This window comes from Geotrypetes seraphini, chromosome 4 (assembly GCF_902459505.1).
Source record: "Geotrypetes seraphini chromosome 4, aGeoSer1.1, whole genome shotgun sequence".
NCBI classification, from domain to species: Eukaryota; Metazoa; Chordata; class Amphibia; order Gymnophiona; family Dermophiidae; genus Geotrypetes; species Geotrypetes seraphini.
In genome coordinates this window covers 229,271,565-229,288,396 of record NC_047087.1, presented here as the reverse complement: position 1 = coordinate 229,288,396, position 16,832 = coordinate 229,271,565, and the positions used below count along the sequence as shown (strand labels likewise).

Here is a 16,832-nt window from a genome sequence, read left to right as displayed (position 1 = left end):
TACAGCTGCTAAGAATGATTCTTTATATAGCGGGTGTCTTTTATAGAATTGTGCTGTGCTTTTCTGATCAGTGCTGAATTTTTTTAGGCGCCATGTATGGAATTTGGGAATAACTGCTTAGTACAGGAATAAGGCGTGAGCCTTTAATGCCTAAACCTCTGTGCATACATCAGTACGCATAGCCGATGTATGCGCATAACTTAATTGATTGGGATAATCGGCACCTTGTAGTTAATGCCTAATGCCTGGCAACTAAAATTCAATGCAAAGTAATGCATTTGGGGATTAATAATCGGAAGGAACCATATATGCTGGGAGGTGAGAAGCTGATGTGCACGGACGGGGAGAGGGACCTTGGGGTGATAGTGTCCGAAGATCTAAAGGCGAAAAAAACAGTGTGATAAGGCGGTGGCTGCTGCCAGAAGGATGCTGGGCTGTATAAAGAGAGGCGTAGCCAGAGGAAGGAAGAAGGAGTTGATGCCCCTGTACAGGTCATTGGTAAGGCTCCACTTGGAGTATTGTGTTCAGTTTTGGAGACTGTATCTGGCGAAGGACGTAAGAAGACTTGAAGTGGTCCAGAGGAGGGCGACGAAAATGATAGGAGGCTTGCGCCAGAAGACGTGTGAGGAGAGACTGGAAGCCCTGATTATGTATACCCTAGAGGAAAGGAGGGACAGGGGAGATATGATTTAGACATTCAAATACTTGAAGGGTATTAACGTAGAACATAATCTTTTCCAGAGAAAGGAAAATGGTAAAACCAGAGAACATAATTTGAGGTTGAGGGGTAGTAGATTCAAAGGCAATGTTAGGAAATTCTACTTTACGGAGAGGGTGGTAGATGCCTGGAATGCACTCCCGAGAGAGGTGGTGGAGAGGAAAACGGTGATTGAGTTCATAAGAAGCGTGAGATGAATACAGAGGATCTAGAATTAGAAAATAATAATAAATATTGAACTAAGGCTAGTACTGGGCAGGCTTGCATGGTCTGTGTCTGTATATGGCCATTTGGTGGAGGATGGGCTGGAAAGGGCTTCAATGGCTGGGAGGGTTTAGATGGGATGGAGTAGGTTTTAATGGAGATTTCGGCAGTTGGAACCCAAGCACAGTACCGGGTAGAGCTTTGGATTCTTGCCCAGAAATAGCTAAGAAGAAAAAATTTAAATTGAATCAGGTTGGGTAGACTGGATGGACCATTCGGGTCTTTATCTGCCATCATCTACTATGTTACTATATTACTATGTTAGTTGATGGTAATTGGGACTAATTAAATTATGTGCACAACTAGTTTGATGCCCAGTCTCCCAGTCTTACAAGGTCCTCTTACAAGTTTTCACAATCCTCTTGTGATTTAACAACATTGAACAACTTTTCAAATTCACACACTACAACTGATGCATACCTTTTATTAATTAACATCTTGTAGCTGACGGTAATTGGGACTAATGAAAAATTATGGGGCTCATAATCGTAATGGAAATACATCTAAAAAACAGCCTAAATCGGCACTTAAGAACATAAGAATTGCCGCTGCTGGGTCAGACCAGTGGTCCATCGTGCCCAGCAGTCCGCTCCCGCAGCAGCCCATAGGTCAAAGACCAGTGCCCTAATTGAGTCTAGCCTTACCTGTGTATGTTCTGATTCAGCAGGAACTTGTCTAACTTTGTCTTGAATCCCTGGAGGGTGTTTTCCTCTATAACAGCCTCCAGAAGAGCGTTACAGATTTCTACCACTCTCTGGGTGAAGAAGAACTTTCTTACGTTTGTACGGAATCTATCCCCTTTTAACTTTAGAGAGTGCCCTCTCATTCTCTCTACCTTGGAGAGGGTGAACAGCCTGTCTTTGTCTACTAAGTCTATTCCCTTCATTATCTTGAATGTTTCGATCATGTTCTCTCTTGGTCTCCTCTTTCCAAGGGAGAAGAGACCCACTTTCTCTAATCTCTCACTTTACGGCAACTCCTCCAGCCCCTTACCCATTTTAGTCACTCTTCTATGGACCCTTTTGAGTAGTACAATGTCCTTTATCATGTACGGCGACCAGCGCTGGATGCAGTATTCCAGGTGGGGGCGTACCATGGCCCAGTACAGCGGCATGATAACCTTCTCTGATCTGTTTGTGATCCCCTGTAAGGTGCTACACTCTTCTGTTGCCATGTCTAAGTGTCCAGTTTATTACTTTGCTGGCCCCTCCCACATCCAAAAGGTCCTTTTCTAGGTGTTTTTGACTTGGCTGAATTTATGGATGAGAATGGGGTAGATGACTTAAGCGGTCTGGGCGATCATACATCTGGACGTACAGTTAGACGACTCTCGATAAAACGAAATATTTTGGACGTATTTTTCGAGAATGGACTTTAGACACTGCCGCCTTTGGGCGACTAGCGACTTAGGCCCAAAACAGACTTAGACATTTCTTTCGATTATGCCCCTCCACGTGCACAACTATTCTATAAAAAAGTATGTACCAGTTGCTGTGTGTGAATTTGAAAAGGGGGCATGCACAAAGTTGTTCAATGTTGTTAAATCGCAAGAGGATTGTGAAAACTTGCAAGAGGACCTTGTGAGACTGGGCATCAAAATGGCAAATGATGTTTAATGTGAGCAAGTGCACAGTGATGCATGTGGGAAAGAGGAATCTGAACTCTAGGTATGTGATGCAGGATTCACTGCCCAGGAAAAGGATTTAGGTGTCATTGTTGAGGATACATTGAAACCCTCAGCTCAATGTGGGACGGCGGCAGCTAAAAAAGCAAATAGAATGTTAGGAATTATCAGGAAAGGAATGGAAAACCAAAGATGACAATGTTATAATGCCCTTGTATCACTCTATGGTATGGCCACACCTCGAATACTGTGTGCAATTCTGGTTGGCGTATCTCAAAAAAGATGTTGCGAAATTAGAGAAGGTACAGAGAAGGACAATAAAAATGATAAAATGGATGGAATGACTTCCCTATAAAGAAAGGTTAAAGCAGCTAGGGCTCTTCAGCTTGGAGAAGAAACAGCTTAGGAGTGATATGATAGAGGTGTATAAAATACTGTGTGGAGTGTAAAGGGTAGATGTGAATTGCTTGTTTACTTTTTCCAAAAATACTAGGACTAGGGGGCATGCAATGAAGCTAACAAGTGATAGATTTAAAACAAAATGGAGAACATTTTTCTTCACACAATGTGTAAGTAAACTCTGGAATTCGTTGCTGGAGAATGTGGTGAAATCAGTTAGCTTAGCAGGGTTTTAAAAAGGTTTGGATAAATTCCTAAAAGGAAAGTCCATAAGTCATTACTAAGATGGCTTGGGGAAATCTACTGCTTATTCCTAGGATAAGCAGCACAAAATCTGTTTTATTATTTGGGATCTAGCTAGGGACCTGGGTTGGCCATTGTTGGATACAGAATGCTGGCCTTGATGGACTTTTGACCTGTCCCAGTCTGGCAATTCTTATGTTCTTATGAATTGTGCAAATCGCTATTCTAGTTGGTGCCAATTTTATAGGAATCATACATATACAGAATCTGGCCATCAGTGTGTTAAGATTAGCATGTGCTAGTTGGATAACACAGAATTAACACAAGAACACTTAGCACTTCTGAAACTTGAGGCAGTAAGGGCCAGATTCTATAAAAGTTGACCAGCAGCATTGCTAGACATCCTATATGTAGGCGCCACTCCATTAGGCCAGCTTTTCACACGCCTAATTTGGCAACACCTATGTCGGATGCCTAATGAAACCTAAGAGAATGATGCAATTATGTACAGATAAATTTCTTTGTGTACATTATGAAAGCACAAGAGCATCAGTAATCTCAATAGCAGGGGTATCTCTATGGAATAATCTGAAGGGATCCTTGAGATTACTTATGGATATGCAAATATTCAAGAGGATACTTCCCTATTTATGGAAGCATTCCCTAACTGAATAAATATTTTGCAAGGGAATCTTGGTAATGTACTGTCTAATTATGTACTCGTAATGTCATATTTATGATTGTATTTTGTGAACCTCTTAGGTTTAAGCAGGTGAGAAATGAATGTCAACTTAATTGTTTAACAAGCTGGCACTGAGAATAAATAAGTCAACCACACAGACAGGCTCCAGAGTAATCTAAGGAAATATTTTTTACAGAAGGGGTGGTTGATGCTTGGAACAGTCTCCTAGAAGAAGTGGTCAGACTGTGTCTGACTTCAAGAAGGTGTGAGAAAGGCACATGGGATCTCTTAGAGTGAGGAAGAGATAATGATTACTGCAGATGGGCAGACTAGATGGGCCATTTGGCCTTTGTCTGCCATCATGTTTATATGACCATGCCTACTTTTTAACATAGGTGGTGTTAGGCATCCTTAAGCATCGGAGGGCACCTTCACTTAGGCATCGCTAGGCGTCCTAACAATTTGGTGCCAAACTCTTAAATTGTTTAATTAATGGGGGGGGGGGGGAAGGTTTGGCTGAAAACCAGTGTGATCTATTACCATGCTGATTAAGCCAATTAAAAAACAAATTAGGCACGGATCCTGAACTTAGGCATCACTAGGTGGCTGCAATTAATGTAGGCACTGTTTATAGAATCTGGCAGTAAGTGCACTCATGTAATTTTTTTTTTTCAAGTCCTATGCACTAATGGAAAAATTAGGGTGGGATCTGCAAAAAAATATCCATTGGAAAACCGTAAATACTGCTGTGGTAGAACTGGGCTAAGCAAGTGAAAATGTGTTAAGATCAGATTTTAACATTTAGTAACCCTTAATATGGAACTCCTGGGAGCTTCTAGTGCAGGGCTGCCCAAGTCCGGTCCTTTCATTGTGGATATCCTGAAAACCTGGCCTGCCAGTAGATCTTAAGGATTGGACTTGAGCAGCCCTGCTTAGTGGATCCTCCCAGTACACCACTAGAATGGATTATACCAGGGATCTCAAAGTCCCTCCTTGAGGGCCACAATCCAGTTGGGTTTTCAGTATTTCCCCAATGAATATGCATTGAAAGCAATGCATGCACATAGATCTCATGCATATTCATTAGGGAAATCCTGAAAACCCGACTGGATTACAGCCCTCAAGGAGGGACTTTGAGACCCTGGATTATACCAAAGATCAGAGCTGACAAGATTATCATTTCAATAATATGTTTAATTTAGCAAGTTAATAACCTGTTCCTTCAAAAGCTAGAGTATCCAAGGCATCTTCTGACACATTAACATTCAGCTCACCTTACAGTTCTGAAGTTAACTATTTTTATTGTAATTGGGGATATTATAGTAGACTAGACAAGTTTACATATTTGTATTTGACCTCGTAGTTGAATATCTAGGTCTTGGAGATGTTTCAGGAAGCCTCGGTTGGGTGAAATAGCTCTGTGTTGGATCACCTTTCTGATTGCACTCTCCAGTGAGAAATGATGATAAATCATAAGATAAGCCAAGACCAGCGAAGCAGATCGACTTTTGCCAAGGACACAGTGAACCAAAATTTTCCCTGAAATCGGAGATAATAATATAAGGCTTTTGTAGGTATGTTCTGTTTAGAAAAGTATCACAGATACTGAGTATCACAATATAACATTTAAAAATAGAGCATTCAAATGGTTAGTATTTTAGATATTTCAGTAAACACTTTTGAAGACTGAGAATTTAAGGGAATATATGTATACTTTTTAATCTCAAGAAATATCATAGAAAACTCAGACAGATTAATTGGTAGCTTGTGCTATGAACCAGGTAACTGCTAACTTGCATTTCTTATTCTTTCTAACCCATGTTCTCCATATCTAATATAATAAAACGGTAAGCCGCGCATGCACACTTCCTATGCGTGCACCGGTTTTCCATGAGCTGTAGCGACCCATAGGAAGTGAGCATGCGCGGCTTACAATTCTGTTTTTCGGTCTGGCCTGCTCCCTGCCATATTGCATTTTTCAGTTGAAACTCCTCTCACGATCCCTAAGAAGGGGGTGGATGAGGTAGCTCTTATGGATACGGTTAGTGGTCAATCTTAAATGTCCAGACCACTAGCCAAGAAACTGGGGGTAATGGCTAAGGGGGAGATCTATAAGGGAACAGTATAGGTTAGATATATACATGGGAACATTAAACCTGAGGACACTTATGAAGTAAAAATTATCAAGGGGTGGGGAACCCCTGATACTAAGAATGGCCTTAGTAGAGAAACTACCCTTCCTGTTAATATTGGGGAGAGATTGGGCTGGAACTAGGGTTACTAGATGTCTGGATTTCCCTGAACATGTCCTCTTTTTGAGGACTCTGTCGTGAATCTGGGCAGATTTTTCAATTTGCCACTTTTATCCATTTTTTGCCATTTAGGTAGGTGGCTGCGAAAGCAGCCTGAAAAAGAAATCATCCTGGCTGGGGTCAGCGTTGTGCTCCAGAGCTCCTACCTCTTCCAGCAGCCTTCCCGTCTGGCTGTCTTCCTTCCACCTGCACCCAGCCACACCTCCCCCTGCCCCGCAGCCCTCTTCTGCAACTTGTCAGCAGCGGTGATCAAAACAGGCTGTCGACGTAAGATCCTTCCCTCTGCGAGTCCCGCCTTTGCAGAAACAGGAAGTTGAAACAAAGTAGGCGGGATTCACAGATGGAAGGCCTTGACATCGGCAGCCTTTCTTGATCGCTGCCCCCGGGTGCAGGTGGAAGAGAGAGGGCCAGATGCAGGACTCGTGAGTGAGGGAGGAAAATGAGAGAGAGAAAGAGAGGGGGGAGGGAAACAAAAGGAAATATGTCATACCGGGCTGGGCCAGAGTGGAGGGAGAGTGGAAAGATGCTGGCTATAAGGTGAAGGGTTCAAAGGAAGAGGGAGGATAAGCTGATAATGGAGATAGTGACAGAAAAAGGGCAAGCAGGATCTATAAGGATAGGGATACAGAAGGGAAATGCTGAAAGAGGGTAGATAGGAACACGGAGCAATGCTGAAAGGGAGGTCAATGGGTTTATAGAGGGAGACAATGCTGAAAGAGGCTAGACTGGCACACAGAGGAGGATAATACTGAAATGGAGGGTTGATGATACAGATGGGGCAGTGCTAAAAAGAAAGAGAGGAGATAGGGAGACAGAGAGTGAACAATGCTGAAAGGGGGTAGTGCTGAAAAAAGGGAGGTGAAATAGAGACACAGAAGCAATGCTGAAGAAGAGGGGGGGGGACAATTAAGGACATTGAAAGGGCAGATGGTGAACATGGGGGGGGGAAGATAAGGACAGAGATTCTGGAAAAGAAGTGAGATAGGGACATTGATGAGATGGGCACTTAGAAGAGTGATGCTGGAAAAGAAGTGGGATGGTAACTCTGAAAGACGCAGAAGGGGAATGCTGGATCAAGGAGAGATGGGGGCTCAGGCTGGATGGAATGGGGAGAAAGAGGGCCACATTGGAAGGGGCACAGAAAGAGGACAAACATTGGAAAGAATGAGAGAGTGAAGAGAAAATGAGGAAACAGAAACCTAGAGACAACTAAGGTAGCTGAAAGGTTTTGTTTTACAGCTGTGTTAATAAATGTTTATAATTTGAAAATGGAAATGAGATCTTTTTATTAGACTAATCGTAATATATTTTTGACTAGCTTTAAGAGGCTAAAACTCTTTCAGGTCAGGACTGAGGTTTTGGCTTCTGAAAGATGTATTTGGCCTCTGAAGATGTATTAGTCCAATAACATGGTCTCTTTTCCATTTTTGGTTGGATTTTTTTCTATGTGATGATTAGTATTTGTCAGTCTTTTCAAATTTACATCTGCTGTTTTTATATTTCGCACAGTACTAGAGGACATGCATCACTGTTTATGTGGTGCTGCATTCTATGCAGATTCTGGCTTCTTAGAATGCAGCTTCATTGTTGTCTACGTATTTTTTTTTTTTTAGTTTGCAGTTACTTGTTCTGTACTGGATGAGAGTATATCTGTGTTCTGTGCATGCAAAAAATAAAAAAATAAAAAAGAGACATGCTTTTCTGTTAGCATTGACTGTGCAGAATCGATCTATACTAATCTGGCTTGTTCAGTTTTACAACGGGTGTACTGATGTTCTAGTACTCACCAGGGCAGAATTAACCAATAGGCCAAGTAGGCACGTGCCTAGGGCCCAAAATGGTCAGGGGGGCACCATGAAGGAGGGCATCAACATTGTTTTTTCCAAAGGGTGATGGGCCCCTCCAGCATCGATTGGCAACGCGGGCCCCACCCCGATCAGCAACGCGGGCCCCACCCCGATTGGCAACGCAGCCCCCCCCATCGACAGAAAGTAAGACAAGCAAGCAATGCAGGTAAGAAAGGCAACAGGAGCTGTAATTGTGCAAGCGGTGCTGCTTGCCCAAAGCTTCCCTCTGACGCAGCTTCCTGTTTCCGCCTAGGCGCATGGTGGGGTGGGGCGGGGCAGGGGGCCCAGTGTACTTGTGTGCCTAGGGGCCCTCGATGAATTAATCCTGCCCTGGTACTCGCTGCAAAGGTTAAGATGTTGCCATTTCCTAGTATTACTAAAAATATTTTCTTCATATAGAGGAGAGGGTGTTTAAAAATGATTGACCCCGGGTATCAAATATGTTAGGTATGCCACTGACAAGTTTCAAGTTTATTTAAAATTTGATTTTAGTGCTTATCAACATTTCCATAAGTTGTGTGGCAGTCAGCTTGATTTTCTGTTTTATACTGCATGCAATACTTAGCTTGGGTCTAGCTAGCCTGTATGTACCCAGAGCTTGAGTGATTCTAACTTCTGTAAATAAAGAGAAAGGCTGACAAACGCTGAACAGGGGAGACTTTCAGGGACAGAGTGAATGTCAACATATCTTCTACAAACTGCTTTTCTGTACAGAACAGCAAAGTCATGATTTCCTTATCTGGTATTCCAAAACACCCAGAAACAAGGACACTGCTGAAGACAAAACAACTCTCTGTGGAAAGGTTCAGATGAAATATCCAGCAATAGCCCACCTGTGATGGGTACATCTGCTCATTACAAAAAAATAACTAAGGAGACATCTTGGGACATAGGCAATAGTATGCTGTTTTATTTATTTTATTTTTTTTGGGGGGGACAAAAGTTCCACCCTATGCCCCAGCAGAATCTTGTGGCATGACCTCCCACCAGCCCCTGACTCCCCCACCCACCTCCACCCAGTGTTGTACTTTTAAATTTTCAGGCAGCCGCCACAAAGTGTCAATGAACAGGCCTGCCCCATGAAGTAGAATGAAGAGTTCCTGGGCAGGCCTGCTCGTTGATGTTGTTTGGCGGCTGCTCAAAGATTTATAAGTACAATGCCAATTTTTTGGGAAGCCATGGCCCCTGTGTCCTCCCCCGTTCTGGGAGATGACCAATCTCTCATCTAGGACTGTGGAGTTGGAGTCATGGAATCAGAGTCAGAAGCAATTTTTGTGTTACTGCAGTTGGAGTCGGTGAAAATGCGCTGACTCCAACTTCACCTTCTAATAGAGTTATAATTTGATTAACCCTTTTTTCAGGATATATTTTACTTTTAGAATATATTTTGATATCAAGTTCTTTGATGATTAAATGTAATATATTGTATTATATTTATATTAGTGAATGTGGCACCTAAAGAATGACAGTTTGCCTGTCCCTGCAAATTCTGTCTCCATCCCCGTCCCATCCCCACAAGCCTCAAATAGTTATGATTTTATATCGACATCATGCTATTAAAGAAACAATATTCTGTCATTTTATAAATTACAAATACAGAACAAGGATCAACAAAACCCCTGTTTCCCTTCCCATCCCCCTCACAAATTGAGACAACTGAACAAGCAAAATTACTACAAAACGCTGCATAGAAAAATCATGCTAACAGAATACCTCAGTCACACACACAGAACACAAATGCCAAATCCATAATAGCTGACCAAAAATGATAAACATAAATTAAACCAAAATCCTGAGAAGCCACACGTTGCCTGTAGTACAACATCTATATAGAAATATAAATAAAGGAGTCAGAGTCTGAGCTGAAGTGGAGATACCATAAATAAAGAAGTTGGTGTCCAGAGTCGAAGGTTCTACCGTATGTACTGACTCCACAACCCTGCTCTTATCTTTACAGAACTTGAAGGTAGAGAATGACACGGTGACAAAATTCATCACCGTTCCCGTCCCCGCGGATAACCGCGGGAAATAAACCTATGTCATTTTCTAGTGTCTATTTCATCCTCTGTCCTTCCACACCAGCATTCTTCAAAGCAAAGCTTGCGGGTCAGTGGTTGTGGCCATTCATACTCTGATTCTTATGTGAGCCAAGGATAATGAAGCCATTGTGACATCACTGATGTGATTGGCTCTTAGGCACTGGTGGAATGAGGCATTATGACATCACAATATCTGCTCTGGATACCAGAGACTGTCATTCTGTAGTGTCTATCTCAACTTCAATCCTTCTACACCAGCATTCTTCAAAGCAAAGCTTGCGGGTCAGTGGTTGTGGCCATTCATACTCTGATTCTTCCCTCTTTCCTTATAGAATGACATGAAGATGGTTTCCCGCGGTTATGAATTTTGTCACCTTGTCATTCTCTACTTGAAGGGTGAGAGCTAGGTACTAAGCACTATTTGTAGGACTTCTGTAAAATTTGCTTTCAGCTTGACCCCAGCATAGCAAAGAGTCATTTATATATTCATTTTATACACCAAGTAGGAGTCCCCCATAATTTGTAATTGGAATTTATAGCAACGTAACCAACAAGGTCCTATCAGACAATAGTTTCCAGTAAGGCAGGCTGTCTCTTGCTGGATCTTGGCGTATGTAAAAGGTTGGGAAGAAGAATAAGGGCTCCTTTTACAAAGGTGCGCTGGCGTTTTTAGTGCGCGCACTGGATTAACCGAAAACCTACCGCCTGCTCAAGAGGAGGCGGTAGCAGCTAGCGCGCGCTATTCCGCGCGTTAAGGCCCTAAGGCACCTTCATAAAAGGAGCCCTAAATGTGTGTGTGAAGCCCCTTAAGAATATTTCAGAAAGGTTTCTGGTATAATTATCCTAATAACAATAATTGATAAAATTACAGTATGTTTAACTTAAATTTCTCTGAATCTTTATAAACTGTTCTAGTGAGCAGACTGAAATGTTGAGCTACAGGTGGATGTGTCTCTTTTCCCAGTGAGATGTCAGCCAACCCAAACTTATGTTTAAAAATCCTTCCATAGGTACAAATTGTGCAAAAGCTTCTGTAAGCTTCAGCTCGCAAGATAATAGGATAAGTACACCAGTGCAGAAATAGACTGTTGGTGGCTTCCTTCAAAAAGGCAGTAAATAAAGCCTAATAATAGTGAACCAGACTCTTACATAAACATTAGGGTTTATGTCAAGCTCTGTATACTGATCTGTACATGCTTACCTTCTGGCATGCTAATGGCATTATGAATATAGTCAGCAGCAGGACGAAAATAGACACTGATGTCAAATTCAGGACAGTCTTCTGCAGTGATGCCATAGTAATGAATTTCCTCATCATAGACAATAAGATCTGTACATTCCCAGGAGGAGTGAGCCACATTCAGGACATGGGTTATGCCCAATCTCTTCAACTCTTCTTTATCCTTGGCTATCAAACTAGCAAAATTATAAATCAGAGTTATAAATGGATAACAGTTCAAATTAAAGAAGACGTATTGTTAGGAACAAAACATAAGAACCAGAGAAACAGCATAATGTGTCAGCCCGAAGATTAATGCATGAATTTACTGCAGCTTAGTAAAAAGTCCTCTTAATGGCTGACATTGGAGTAGAAAAAAGGAAAAAAAAACCAAAACAAACCCTCTCCATTGAGAGCTACAGGAGACCCCCCCAATGATTTGGAACAAGTACAATTGTTTTGTTTGGCCACTCAAGATTGGTTTCAGACATTCTGCTGGCTAGCAGGACATTTTGTCCTCCAATTTTTTTTTTATTTTTTTTGCAATAAGAACATAAGAATAGCCTTACTAGGTCAGACCAATGATCCATCTAGCCCAACACGTCGTCCTCACGGTGGCCAATCCAGGTCACTAGTACCTGGTTAAACCCCCCAAAGTAGCAACATTCCATGCTAGTGATCTAGGGCAATATTAGGTGTTAGGTTAATTTGATAATATTCTGAACATTCTTGATGTTTATTTTATCTGTCATTTATTGAGAGACATTGTACATTTCTAAATGACTGCATTTCTTCCTCTACCAGTATATTTAGATTAATATTTAGATTTGGTTTATTATGTTAGCAGTTAACTATTAAAGGCTGTATTTCTTTCGCACCAGAGCTACAAATGTTCATTTCCCAAATAGCAATCTGACTTTGATTGGCCCTGGTCACAGGACCTGAAGGTGTAAAGGGCCTATTTCTGATAGTAGAGTTTGCTGCTAGAGGATGGATAGGGCCTATATAAGTCTTAACATTCCATTTGCTTGTTTGACCATCGCTGGACACTGAGCTAAGAATTTCAACATATTGTCAATTTATGATTGCAAAATCTTTTTCTTGGCTGGTGACATGTATGTATAGTTAGGATACATGTTCTCTACATTTATCACTTTTACTCCTGGGGAAATTCTGCGCAACTGTGCAGTACAAAATTTGCACAGAATTTCCCACTCCTGCAAAAGATGCAGAATTCTGCAAAGCTGTTGGCATCAGCTGCTCTCTCCTGTCCTTCCCCACAGAGATCACACAGCAAGGGGAGAAGGAAATGAGCCGCTACACTGTTGGGTCACTTCTTCCTCTGCTGGTTTAGACCTGACTGTTATGGTGAAATATGAAGGCTTCCCTATAGCCTCACTTTTCACATAGTTAGGTTTAATCTGGTAGAGAAGGAAGAAGTGATTTGATGTACAGAAGTTTACTTCCTCCTTCTGCTGCTGTACAATCTCTGTGGTGGAGGAGGAGAGATCAGCTGATGCAGGCTGAATGTGCTATGGGAGAGGGTCAGAGCAAGATGAACATGCCATGGGGAGGTAGAGGGGGGGGCATGCAGAGCAAGCTGAATGTGCCAGCAGGAGGTTGGGAGCAGCACAAGGTAAGTGTGCCCTGGGAGAATAGGATGGATAGCAAAAGCTGTATTATGGGGATTTGGGGGAGAGGGCAGAGAAAGCTGAGACTGTGCCACTGAGGTGGGGGGGAGGGGGGAATCAAGCTTGAGAGTTTGTTATGGGATGATTGGGAAAAATAGGATGATAGCTGGGGGTGAGTGCTTGGAGTGAGAGATTATGAGAGGAAGGGGTACTGCATGTGGAAGACAACTTTGGGGGTAAACAGAATTAGAGATCTAGCTGGAAGTGAGAACTTCAGTTGGAGTGAGATGGAACTGGGGACACTGAAGCCTGAAGAGGGTAAAGACAGAAGGGAATTTCAGGCCTTGTGATGGGGAAATTCTGGGCAAAAACATTAATAACAATGTAGAATTTGGCTCCAACTCCATCTCCACGAGCTCTTTCCCCTTTCCTGTGGACTCTGTCCTCATATGCACAAGCCTCACATATGATTTTATATTTAAATCTTTTTATTAAAATATAAAAGGGGACAACATTCTGTACAACTGTTTCTAAATCACAAATAGGCAACTGAATCTTTGGGAAGGTTGTACCAAAACCAGATACAAATGGAAGGTTCTATGTTTTCACTTCATCTGGTAAAGTAATTGGATTGTCTTTCGGACATGGGTATAGAAGAGAACCTAAACTGTGTATTTATTTATTTGTATGTATATACCAAGTATAGCCTAAGTGGTTTACATTCAGATACTCAAGTATTTTCCTCTATCTATCCTGGTGGGCTCACTGTATCTAATGTACTTGGGGCAAAGGGGGATTAAGTGACTTGTCGCCACAAAAATACACAGCACTCAGCCTGCATCAGCTGCTCTCTCCTCCTTCACCACAGAAATTGAACTGGAGCATTTTTGGAGAATGTTTTTCAGCTGCTTAATGTGCCTCCTGCTAATTCTCTTTATTATTTTTTGTAGGAAATTGGTCCATAGCCCTGACACAGCTTGAAAGTGAAACGGCAGCTAGCCCAACCCCTTAAACCCCACCTCTACCCTTCTTTCTCCATTCTAATCTTCTGCCTAAATTTCTGTATAGTCCACTCCCAGCCTATACTCAAATAACTTGTATCTAAACTAAACTATTTATATTTAAATTACTGTTCTTAATTTGCTGTATAGTCCCTATATTTAAACTGCTGCACAGTCTCGTATGTCCAAGTATTTAAATCTACTGTATAATCTTGTATGTCCAATTCACTCCATTGTGAATGTTTACTTGTAAACCGTTCTGAGTTACTGGGAGGACGGGATAAAAATCTAAATAAATAAATAAATAAACGTTGGCGAAAGGACTACTGGCAGAGACAGCAGGAGCGAGGATTACCTGCATTTGAGCATTCAGTACAACACCCTGCCCATAGATGTTTTTTTATTTTTCCATGCATTAAGGGTTATAAAAGCAGAAAACCACAGCGCATGTTTAGGACTTTATTCTCTATGTGGGCAGGAGGGGGATTATGAGCCAGTGAAGTTATCTCCCTATCTAGTGCGATTGTTACAATTCACAATGCACGAGGATCTGAGGCTCTTTCCCCTTTAACTGTGATAAAAGGATTTAAGAATTTTGTGGCAGACAAGCATTCCCGATAAATCTTGAGCAGTATTACTTATTTATAAGCTCTAAAAGGGGTATTTTGCAGGATTAAGTGACTTGCCCAGGGTCACAAGGAGCAGCATGTGATTTGAACCCACAACCTCAGGGTGCTAAGGCTCTAGCTTTAACCATTGCGCCACACAAATGAAAAGAAGTATCTATTAAATGTTAGAAATATTCCTTGATACCAGGAACAATGTATGAATCTGTTGAAGTAACAGTAAGATGCTTGAGCAGCTGGACACATGATACTTGTAGAAGGATGTTGCAGATGGGAGACAAGACACAAATGATGTCATTTAAGAGTAGTTCAATGAAATGCAAAAGCAGCTTCCACAGTTCCTTTAAATCATTGACTTCTTGCCAGTTGTGTTTTTACATATTGATACTAGTCTCAAGTTTTTAGAGAATGACACAGAGATAAAGTTTGTCCCTGTCCCCGCGGGCTCTGAATTGATTCTCCAGTCATTAGTAGCGGTATAGAAGCTTTCAGTAAACAATAACAGAGACAACTGCAATCAACTTGTAAACCACCCAGAAGTGCAAAGAGCTGATTTACTGTACATCTAAATAATAACAACGATTATAGCATGTATCTGTGCTATGATAACTAGGAAGAAAAAAAAACTTACAGGTCCCCTAAGTAGACCCTGGGCCATACTTCATCCACACGGTGTAATTCCACATTGCAACTGTCCAAGATGATTTCCAGCTCATTGATAGAGTGCTGTCGACTGCAGATTTTCATCCTTGGTAACATTTTCAGACAATTATTATGTTGTCTGCCAGCTCTAAATAAGAAAGCTAGCAGACTGAGATGGCTAAATGCTGTTGCATGTAGGGCATTTTGAATTGTTGACTTCTCTGTTGACACTTGACAGTGCTGAACAGGTGCCTGGGTCCTGTTCAAAGCTTTAAAGGTCTGCTTTCAACTCACTTTAAGCTATAAACCTTGGTAGCCAGTGCTGCCCTTGTTCTTGCAATTACAAAGTTTCTTGTGACAATGAATTTCAATTAAAACATTGGTGAGCCACTCTGAACATACTGAATAATATATTTTCTTCCCAGTCTTTCCTATGATTTTATTTTTCTGTTTTCTTCCATCATTGTTTAGTAGAGGTTTGCAATGGGATCCTTTTACTAAAGTGTGCTAAGTTTGTACTTAACATAGCAAAAATTCACATCTGTTAAGTACAAAGGCTTCAAATTAATTGTTGGGTGTGTGCCCAGTAATTCCTTTCCAATTACTGTGCTGGAATGTTCATTTCTGCGTGTTAATACTGCTTGCAATTAGCATGATTCTATAAACGGAGCTTAAACTTAGGCCCCTAAATTAGCGGCTCCTGTCAATTTAGGAATCTAAATTTTTTATTAGGCGGTAGGTGTCTATACCGAGGCGTCTACATGGCAAGTAGCTAAGTGGCGCATGGGCTAAGTTAGGCCCTGTTATATTAGATCAAGAAAACCCTGGTGCCTACGATTATGATGCCTACCGGTGATTAAGCCAATTTAGGTGCCACTAGGTGCAATTCTACATACGGCGCCTAACTTTGACATGTGATAGGTGCCACTATTCTAGGTGTTTACCGAGTTAGGCGCCATTTATAGAATCTAGCCCTTAGCATAGGATCATTTAGTACCTCCTCAATAGGATGCACTAACGGCACAATTGGCAGTCAGCATATTGCAGTTGGTATAGAAAACATACCACACACTATCTATGCTCCTCTACACATTCCCCACCTAGTTCCCAGTTCCTAACATTAAAAGCACTTAGGACTGGATTCTGTATACTGCAGCCAAATTTGCATGCATAAATCTGTACACATTTGCGCAACTTAATGGTTTGACAAGCCAATCAATGCCGATAATTGCCAATGAACAAGCAATTATTGGCACAAATTTTACGCGCATAACTTTCCATGTGTATTCTATAAAGTGCTGTGCATAAATTGTAGTGTGCCGATCTCAAAAGAGGCATAGCTAGGGGAAGAACACGGGCAAATTGTGGGCACTTCTAAAAGTTAGGCCCTATCTACTGACAAGTTAGATGTGGGCATTTTAGGCCATGGGGATGGGCGCTATGCATGATTTTATAAACCACATATAACTCCAGAGGCAATTTGTAGAATTGCACTAAGCACCAACCTTTTTGGCGCTGAATTTTTTAGAAACATAGAAAACTGAAGGCAGATAAAGACTACCGTATAGACCCACACAGACTCCAT

General features: G+C 41.6%; 1 protein-coding gene across 1 annotated transcript; it reads right to left on the bottom strand.

Annotated features, from left to right (window-relative positions):
- Positions 1–5,106: 5,106 nt before the first annotated feature.
- Positions 5,107–15,477, bottom strand: LOC117359945 (dual specificity protein phosphatase 26-like). The gene is made up of 3 exons (XM_033943431.1): positions 15,237–15,477; positions 11,330–11,544; positions 5,107–5,469 (listed from the first exon to the last, which is right to left on the bottom strand). Exons 1-3 carry the CDS (start codon positions 15,362–15,364, stop codon positions 5,258–5,260), a joined length of 555 nt encoding a protein of 184 aa, XP_033799322.1. The 5' UTR covers positions 15,365–15,477; the 3' UTR covers positions 5,107–5,257.
- Between the last annotated feature and the right edge of the window lie 1,355 nt (positions 15,478–16,832).

Bases quoted from the DNA above. Each gene is read 5' to 3' on its own strand.
- LOC117359945 (XM_033943431.1), bottom strand. From the start codon at position 15,364: ATGTTACCAAGGATGAAAATCTGCAGTCGACAGCACTCTATCAATGAG. The intron at 11,545-15,236 runs GTAAGTTTTTTT...TAATTTTGCTAG, and splicing joins AGGGTCTACTTAGGGGACCT to TTTGATAGCCAAGGATAAAG. The intron at 5,470-11,329 runs GTAAGCATGTAC...CTCCGATTTCAG, and splicing joins TGCCATTAGCATGCCAGAAG to GGAAAATTTTGGTTCACTGT.